Source organism: Octopus bimaculoides, chromosome 15 (assembly GCF_001194135.2).
Source record: "Octopus bimaculoides isolate UCB-OBI-ISO-001 chromosome 15, ASM119413v2, whole genome shotgun sequence".
In the NCBI taxonomy this organism is placed as follows: Eukaryota; Metazoa; Mollusca; class Cephalopoda; order Octopoda; family Octopodidae; genus Octopus; species Octopus bimaculoides.
The window spans coordinates 57,292,942-57,303,574 of record NC_068995.1 but is presented as its reverse complement, the minus strand read 5'-3'; the positions used below and the strand labels follow the sequence as shown (position 1 = coordinate 57,303,574).

At 35.5% G+C, this 10,633-nt stretch overlaps 1 protein-coding gene across 18 annotated transcripts in view; it reads right to left on the bottom strand.

Annotated features, from left to right (window-relative positions):
* Positions 1–10,633, bottom strand: part of LOC106877140 (one cut domain family member 2) — a 348,210-nt gene that overhangs the window by 199,448 nt on the left and 138,129 nt on the right. Inside the window, exon 4 of one of the 18 annotated variants that reach the window (XM_052973379.1) lies at positions 2,195–4,992. The exons of the other annotated variants lie outside the window; for them this stretch is intronic. Within the exon in view, the coding sequence (XP_052829339.1) occupies positions 4,847–4,992 (146 nt within the window). The 3' untranslated portion in view covers positions 2,195–4,846. Of the gene's footprint in view, positions 1–2,194; positions 4,993–10,633 lie in introns of those variants that run through there. 18 annotated transcript variants of the gene reach the window in all.

Below are 10,633 nucleotides of genomic sequence, written 5' to 3'. Positions count from 1 at the left end.
ATATACATATATATACATACGCACATATATGTCACATCAATGTCATTATTTAACGCTTACTCTTCCATGCTCAAATGAATCAGACAGAATTTGTTGAGGCAGATTTTCTGTGGCGAGAAACCTTTCCTGTCCCCAACCCTCACCTGTTTCGTAAGTTAGGTAACAATTCCCTATGACCAAACATGTTTTCACAGAAGACTGAAAAAAAAGGACACAGCTCATAAGAAAGGGACACTCATTTAAAATTATCATGCGATGTCATAGCAAAAGGTCAGTAACACACACACGCACACACACACACACACACATACACACACACACTCTCTCTCTCTCTCCACCACTCGCACACACACATCTATATGATGGTCTTCTTTCAGTTTCTGTCTGCCCAAATCCACTGACAAGGCTTTGGTGAGTCCAGGGCCATAACAGGAGACACTTGTCACAAGTGCCACTTTGTGGAATTAAACTCAAAACTATGTGGCTGGGAAACAAACTTCTTACCTACACACCCATGCCCCCTCTCCACCACTCACACACACACACACACATTAAATTGAAAATCAAAAATGCCTATGCAAAAACAATGACACTGCATTGATCTTGCAGACACAAATATAGCAAAGTTTATGGTTGGGGGTGGTGTTGGATGGATGGTGATGGGGGAGGTGATAAAGTAAAGAGATGATGGAGAGTGAGAGAGAGAGAGAGAGAGAGAGAGAGAGAGAGAGAGAGATGTGATATGAGTGAGAAGTGGGGAAAGAAAGAGAGAGAGAGAGAGAGGCCAACACTATAGAATGTCACTGATGAATAATGGAGAGAATATGCAATGGCATTAATACGGAATTAATTAATATGCCACAATGGTAACAGAAGCTGTTTCCTGTTTCATTTTACTTTCAATTCTGGATTTCCTCACCTGTTTAAAAATCATATTCTTTCAAACTTAAAAACAATGTATGGACAAATACACACACACACACACATATAGAGAGAGAGAAAGAGAGAAACTCATACACACACACACACACATACACACACACACATATGTACACAGCAATCATAAGGTATTAGATAATAGCATAAACTGACCAAATAAAAAATGCTTTTAAATACGTAAATCCCCACCACCCAGCTTTTTAGCTTTGTTTTGTTATTTCTTTCAGTTTTTTTTTTCTTTTCTTTCTAATCCTTCAGTTAAAGTTAAAGCTGAAAGTGCTAGTATATTTATTTCTTTATATGTTTGTTTGTTTGTTTGTTTCTTTCTTTGAATTTTAGATTTACATAATTTCCGATTAGAAATTATTAATTTCATGCCATCTGCCCCAGCATTATCTTTCAGAGTGTCATCAGCAACAAAAAAAAAAATATTTATGGCAGTTTATTATTAATTATCTGCTGATTAAAAATAAACAGCAAAAAATAAAAAACAAATACTAATAAAACAAATATATACAGAATAATAACAACAACAACACCAAAGACTTAATCCTTTCCATCTCCCCCTAGCTTTGCTGTTGACTTGATCATTGGTTGCTGTAACATATTTATGCAGTCATCAACCGTCCAAACTGAAAGAGTCTGAAAGGTGAAGACAGATGCACAGCTCAACTAATTGAGTAAACAGCTTATATGAGAAGAGAAAGCCAACGTCTTTAACGACATAACATTCCAAATCAGCTGCTGTTTGTGCTATTTATTGTGTCAGACATCTGCCTGTCAACATATAAATATATAAATACACTCACACACACACAGAAACTTCCATACAGAGAGAGACATGTATGTATACATACACAGATATGTACACATGCACACATTCATACATACTTGTATACACACATACATACACACAAACACACACATACATACACACAAACACACACGAGTGAGTGAACAAACAAAAGAAAGTAGCATTCAATATATTTGGTAGGACTTACATATATTTTTAATAGTGGCTCGGCTCAGCTCAACATGACCGACAGTTCTTTCAGATTCTAGAAGCAGTCCGTTCCTAGCATCTGATGAGATGACCACGTCCTACCCACCCACAAAACTTCAAGTCATGTGGAGTTGAGGCAAACTATTATTAAAAATATTATATGTAATTCACACACACTCACACAGGTAAATAGACACGTACAAATGTGCAAAGAGGGAAGTCGACAGATATGAAAATAATATAACTAAGCAATAGATTAGAATATTTTCCTGTAGTTTTTTTATTTTATCAGCTTGTTCTGAGAAGGAACATTTACCCATCACATTGGGTGGTCTCTACAGATCAGAATGGTAAAGGAATGAATGAAAGTCTGTCCCATGTGGCAGTTGCAAAATTAGATTTTTTTTATGTACTCAATGGTCACATAGTAGGGGTGAGGGGGGGGGAGAACTTAGCTCCATGACGTAGCTGTTCCCAAGAATGATGTAACATAGTGCTTGGTTGATTGGTTAATGAAAGGATGTTGGTGAGAAACACAGTATACAGTGGTTGTTTAGTCCCAGGTTAGTCCAGATTGAGTAGATCTGTGGATCAAAGGATTTACTGCCATGACCATCCCATCTTGTTTTCCAGGCATAGTGTCTCTTGGACTACATTATCTAATGTGTCCAATTTTTTTTTTACCAATGATATGATGTACATTTGAGGAAGATTTGATCACTATTTCTAGCAGGCAAATGAGTGTGTAGGGGCTTCATCTTTGGCTCATAAGCACAGTGGTGGTTGTTGTTATTTAACATCAAGTCAACTGTTCCTGCCATGACCATCCCATCTTGTTTTCCCATATTGTCTCTTGGACTACATTATCTAATGTGTCAATCTGTTTTCATGATATGATGTAAATTTGAGGGAAACTGCTCTGTCTAGAGGACAAATGATCAGATAAGGGCTCCAGCCTTTGTTTGTAGGTACAGTGGCAGTTGTTGTTGTTGCTTAACCTCAGGACAACCCTGATTTAGCAGAACTATGATCAAAAGTGTTCCAAACATGACCATCTCATCATTTCCAGATATAGTTGTTGTCAGGAATCACATTATCCAGTGACAATGGCTTTTTATGTGCAGATGGGTTCACAGCCAGCAATTTCTTTTTTTTTTTTTTTCGTCTTTATAGAATACTAAGAGCAGATAACATGATGACTTGTAGGAAGCCATGATGGCTTGCAGTGAAAGAGAGAGAGAAGGACAGAGAGTTTATTTCTGACTAAATAGAAGAAGGATGTCCTTCTGCTGAATGTTACTTAAAATATCACAAGTTCAATAACTGGTATTACGCTGGTTGCCTCAATTTGTCAGAGCAATATTCCATCATGGGTGAATATTTATTTGGATTTTCTAGAGAGTTTCCTCATTAAAAAAAAAAGGAGAGAGGAGAGATGGGTGAGACAAATTACTGGAGCCAGTCTCAGCAATGCAAAAATAACAAAAAAACAAAAACCAAAACAAAGGTATCCTTTTTATGAAGCAAGTTGTTCATGAGAAGATTGTAATGATGATGATGATAATGATGGCAGATTTTCTTCTTTGTTGAAACAAGCAAACTTTGTGTCTCAATGTCTGTAACCCATTGTTTCTTAATCTGTTGTAGTTGCTGTAGAACACCATCAAGTTGAGTAAACAAAACGAGAAAGCCAATATTGAAGTTAACTTTCCAAGTCAGGCTTTTATTAATACAGAAGAGTTAAATGACGAAGACTTCAATTGATTTTATATCTTACCCCTACAGGCACCCACAGTTTCTTTTTGCTCTCCTTCGTTTCTTGTGTGTTAAGACTGTGACAATATAGGAGCCATGGTTCGAGACCTAAGCCACTACTCCTTGCACAAGGCCCAATGTCCAACTCATGTCACTTTCTCTACAAATTACACTCCTTCAGTTTTATTTATAACAGAATTCTTCATCATAATAACTTCAGTTAGGATCGTTATTTGAATTGTTCTGCTGCTGCTGCTGCCAAACATCTATATGTGTACATTCCAAGAAAACCCATTTCTAGTTTCAATAATTTTATGAAACGAGAACAGCATGCCGGCAGAAGAAGAAATAAAAAATGAAACAGAAAGAGAAAAAAGCAGCAAAGTTCTGGACTAAATACTTGATAGATATTTAAAGACATCAGAATATAATGTGAGGGTTCGAATTATATCCTGACCCGTTTGTCTTCTATTCCTCCAGGTGACTGTGTCAACAGAATAAATGCTTGTGTTACAATGTTGCTGAGTCGGGTAGAATTACCCTATACACACAACACAACACAACACAAAATAAATAAATAGACTATCCATGTCTAATTAAGAAACAAAAAACAATGCAGGAATTGCTTTGGATCTTTCGGTAAAAGACTCGGCTATTTAAATTGGTTGACCAAGTGATAAAAATAGTCCTATTCAGACACACTTTTTATAGGCTGAAGCTAAAGAGTACCTCATCCAACCATGAAATACGGATTTGAACAATTCGCAAACAATTTGTCTGCATTTGTAGAAGTGTTTATCCAATGCGATGCTTATGTCCACAAAAAGTTGCTGTTGTTGTTGTTGTTTCAGTTGTTAAGTAGTAGCAGAGATCAGTCCTGCCAAGCACACTTATGACATGGAGGTAGTAACCAATCAAACGCCTAAGAATAACACACGCATTTTCAGTCTGTCTGGTTTGTCAGGACACATAAGGACTCAGCAAATCTACCAAGGATAACATCACTGTCTGTGCGGGAAGGAAGAGGGGAGGATAACCAACAGAGTAGAGTGCATATTTTGTCTTTGTTTTTTTTTTATATATATTTGTTTACATATTCTTTTTGTGTTTTTTTCTTTATTTTTTTCTTTTCTTTTTCCCATGTATAGTTCAGTACCTCACTGTTCTGAGTTCAAATCCTGATGGGGTTGATTTTTGCTTTTCATCATTTTGAGAGTCGATAAAATAAGTACCAGTAATATACTGGCTTTGATTCAAATGACTGCGCACCTCCCCTACAAAATCTCGTCTTGTGCCTAGTCAAAAGAAATCAACATTTAGGTTGTTATTGCAGACTGTCTAATAAACGTTGATAAGATGTGGACCAGATGTGGCCAGGGAAATATATATATATAATCATATATATATTTATATACATATATTTATATACACTCTTAACTGGATCAGAAGGAAAATTATGCAGAATATCATTAAAACTGAGACAAAAAAAAAAAAATATGCATGTATATATTAAAAATTTGAAATTAATTTTAAAATGTGAAGAAGATGAAAATAATGGAAATCACAAACATTAAAATGAAAATTTTAGTTGACATCATAGAAAAAATTTTTTTTTTTAAAGTGTAAATAGGAATAGCAATAACAACAACAACAACAACGACCTGGCTTGTTTTTGTCAAATATATGTATGTGCGTGTGTGTGTGTGTGTATATATAAATGCACACACATGCACATGTGTGTGTGTGTATGTGTGTGTGCGTGTGCGTGTGTGTATGTGCATGTGTGTGTGTGCGCGTGTGTGTGTGTGGATATAAATAAAAGGAAAAGGAAGAAATAATGTGAAAAAAAAAAAAGTAAAAGCGAATTGGCCTTCAGAAATACTGCCATATTGCTTTAAATGGTGAAAGAGAGGAAGAAGACAACGAGAAGTAAGCTGACTTTACACGAGACAATATCAAGAACACGCACTGACTTAATAAATGCAGACATTTTGAGTTACAAAGGTTAGATGTTGAAATTGTACGCAGAACATCAACAACAATTATTACAACAACTACAATAATGCAGACATTAACCGAGGAGAGAAAGAGATGAGTTCAGAGAATATAATGGTGATGGAATTCCACATCTTCACAACGCAATTTAATTAGATTGCATTAGATAATAAAATAAACAAGTAGTAGTAGTAGTAGTAGTAATAGTTGTAGTAGTAGTAATAATGGCAAAAAGTAATGTTAGATACATTAATATTGCAAAAAAAAAAAAGAGAAAGAAAAAGGAAAGAAAATGGAAAGAATTGAGACATTAAAGAATTAAAAATCAAGAGTTGATACTGTCCACAGCTAAACCCAAAATTTAACTGAGTTTATTCTATATAATGAGAAGTGAATGAGAAACCTATAACTGCGACTGAAGAGGTCTGGTGATAAAACATGAAGCCACCAATGCAAGACACCAGTAACTACATCAACACTAATAATCAGTTAACATGGCTGCCACAGCAATTCAGTTGAACCAGCAATGTTGTCATCATTACTATCATTATTATTATTATTGTTCATGAATGATAATAACCGAAGGATAACTAAGTCATTCCAGGAACCGAGCCTATAGAAGCCCCTCATGAGAGCAAAGAATGGAAATGAAGCTATTGAATGCAAGGTTGATCATGGTTAATTGCAACTGTAAGCAAAACGCAGCGTTTCTAATGGCCAAAACTAAAGAACCAATCAACACGTGACAGATGAAAGAGTTTCAAACTATGACTAACGAGAAGAGTGAAGTACTTATTCCAATTCCTTTTAATAAAACCATTCACTTCACAGATAGCAGAAACCGTCCCTGAAGCTTCTAAGAAGGCCTCTGTTTGGTGGAGGCTTAATATTTATCCCAAGCTTTTCCACACATATATTCACACATACATATTTATATATTATATAACATACAAGCATATTATGTAGAAAATATATCTATGTTGCATATAAATACACATGTATAATACATGTAGCATACATGTATAATATACAAGTATATTATAATATATATGCATATAATATATGTAATAACAATCCTGTTCACTGTGCACATGATTTATTATATACAATATATTCTATATATATATATATATATACATGACTGTATGTGGGTGTATGTGTGGGTGTATATATTTATATATATCTACATAATGTGTGCATGTGTGTGTGTGTTTATAAGTATATATATATATATATATATACATATATATATATGTATATATATATATATATCCCCAGAGTCTTACACAAGCTAATTTTAATAATAAAAATAACAAAGAGAAAACAGGCAGGATTCAGTTTCATCACATTTCAATATAAATGCTTCTGTTAAAAATCCTCAGAAAGATTAACTTTGTGTGGGACTATAATAATGTCCATTATGAAAATTAACAGTTTTTGCCTTTGCCACTAAAAGACAATCTCTTATAGTTAAGTCTACTTAATACCAACCTTATAGAACAGCAATAGGACAGCTCACTGTTGCTAGGAAGCGGCATAGAGTGATTGTGCTATGATACATTACGATCAAACTATACAGTGAAAGCCAGTTGGATGTTGTTGGGCAAGGAAATATGTAAATTATAATAATTCAGATCCAAATTGATAGTTCAAAAGTTGGTTATGCACACACATACACACACACACACACACACACACACACACACACACACATAAGCATATATATACATCACCACCATTCAACATCCTTTTTTCCATGCTGGTAGAATGGGTTGGGTGGTTTGATAGAATCTAGGGAGCTGCAAGACCAATTCCAATGTTAGCTTTGTCATGGTTTCTATAGCAGGATACCCTTCCTAACAACAACCACATTACAATGTGTCCTGGATGCTAAGAATACATTAATGTGTCTAAAACAGAAAACCATGAGAGAGAGAGAGAGAGAGAGAGAGAGAGAGAGAGAGAGAAAGAGAGAGAGAGTGTGTGTATGTGTGTGTGTGTGATGGAATTTTAACACACTACATTTCACGCTTCAAAGAAACATTTTCTACAAGTAGTTCATTGTATATTTATTTAGAATTCTTAGCATCACCACATTGCACCACTGGTCAACTCAACTGATCCATTGGCTGTGCTTTATGCTGTGTAATAAGTGATTGAACAACATTCATTAGATCTGCCATTTGTGTTTGTGTGTGTTTGTAAACAAAAGACAATATGGAAAGAAGTTGTGTATGATTGACCCACAGAAAATTAATCTCAGAAATGGAAAATGACCAACACCTTGTGAGTAAATTTGGTAAATGGAAACTGTGTGGAAGCCCATCACATGTGTGCTTGTGTGTCCTTACTACTGCTTAACAAGCAATAGCAGGGACAAACACAAGGATATACATATACACACACATACACTCTGTAAAGTGGTTGGCATTAAGAAGGGCATGTAACCATAGAAACCATGCCAAAGAAGACAACTGGAGCGTAACGCAGTCCCCTAGCCTTGCCAGCTTCTCTCAAATCATTCATCCATGTCCGCATGAAAAACAGACATTCAATGATGATGATATACAGAATGAGTTTTCACAGTTTCTGACTACCAAATTCACTCACAAGGCATTGGTTGGCCCAGGGCTACAGTAGAAGACATTTCTCCAAGATTCTGTAAAATGAAACTGGACTTGAAAGCATGTAGCTGTGAAACGAAGCTTCTTAACCATACAACCATAACTGTTAAAGATACAATAGGAAGGGGGGGGGGGAGAAATCCTATGAAAATTTCAGTATCTTATCCTCTTGAAAATCACAAAGAACAAATACCATTTGTGAAAGAACATACGTTTATGCTGTAAATTAATATACTTGCAACTAAAACTAAAATTAACTTCAATGAATCCAACATTAAACATTTTGCTGAGGGCATGCCACAGTTTTGTAATTGAGAGGTGAACCTTTTGTTTCAAAACATTTTTATTTCGTTCTGTTTTGAAAAACATCAAATAACATGATACAGGGTCCAAGTAGATTTAAGTTATTCTCTTTAGAATCGTTGTTTGTTTGGCAGAAAAATGTGTTCCTGATTGCATTGGTAGCACACTTCACTCTTTAGCTGTTTTGTTAATTTAACAGTAAAACTAATTATATTTTCTCTGTGACAAATAATTACAATGAAGTTTGCATGGAAAGCGAGAAAGAAAATATCATTAGCCCTGACGACAACCCAACCACAACAACCACCACCAATTCCATCATCATCAGATTCCTTGTCATCATCTGCAGAATAATGGTATCAATTGTAATAACAGTAAAACACATCATACAACAAAATGACTGCTACTCTTCAGAAAAGAACTCTGCCCAAAACATAATCCTCTTCTTTTTCCTAATGGCATGGATGTGCAATGCTACATGGAACAGAAATAACACTAAAGATCCATCAGAGGAGCTCTTGACTTCAATTGTATGTCAGAATAAATATGCTTAGCCCTAAACTGCCACAAAAGTTGACAAAGGGAAAGTTATTTCAACCATAAGAAAAAAAAAAATTCGAAATAAAATTCTTCAATTAATAAAAGCCATGAAATAATTTGACAGAAGTGATGTTGTGGCTGTTATGGGATGCTACGTAGACTTATAGATAATTAACTATTGTCTAGCAAACCAGTTCAACTCCTGTTGGTATGGATGTGAGTAAAAGTCAACACACACACACACACATATATACACACAGAAACAGAAATAGACACTGCTATATATTTGTGTAGTGTGTGTATGGTTGTGTGCAGAAGTAAATACACACACAAGTATATACACACACAAGTATATACACATGCAGACGTACACACATAAATACACATAGTCATAGAGTTGTGTGTGCGCATAAGCAAGAATGGGATTTAACTGTATTATTAATACTGTATATTACTATATCTAGCAGCAGCAGCATCATCATCACCATCATCACCATCATCACCATCATGACTGGTAGCAACAGTCATGTGGCTCTGTCCCTTCTCTGTAGCTTAAGTTAAAAGGAGAAGAGAGCTAGAATGTAAATGAATTTCAACACACACACACACACACACATACCTCACACTCATACACACACACACACAAACACACACACAGATATATGAGCATACACACAGACACAACCTGGAATATTCCAGTTAAGTCTGCTAAAAGCAGTCAGTTGGAGAGAGAAGAGAAGATGGAAATGATGGTGAAAAACACACACACACACGCAAACATGCGTACACACACACACACACACACACACACATGCGCGTGCGCATGTGGGGGGGGGGAAGTCTCTACATGTTCTATACTTAGTTTAATGTAAATTAACAGGACACTTGTAAACAACCCAAAACATTTTAGCTACAACAGCAGCAACAGCAGCAGACTCTTGCACAGAAACAACCACCATCATCATCATCATCAACATCAACACTGTCATTGTTACCACTGCCATCGTCATCATCATCATCATCACCAATGTCATCATAATCATGACGAACAACACCGCCACCCTCCCCCTCCACCACCACCACCAAGCCTCTACTTCATTCCATTTCTCTGCTTCAGCAAACCTATTCCAGAGAACAAGCTAAATATGAAATTTATTCATTTATTTATTTTTCATTTTGTTGCTTTTATTATTATTATTATTTGGAAAATTTATTTATTTATTTAATACTATCATGTTCTAACCAAATGTTTACTAATACGTTTGTAGATTAAAAGCAAAAATGAGTGTATGTGCATATACACACACACACACACATACATACCCTTACGTATAGTACATGGGTGTAGAAAAATATACACAAAACATCTATATACTGGCAAATGCTTCCATCTCTACAAGACGGTAATACAAATACTTGGCTAGATAAACTAGAAACCTGTGTGTGTGTGTGTGTGTGTGTGTGTATGTGTGTG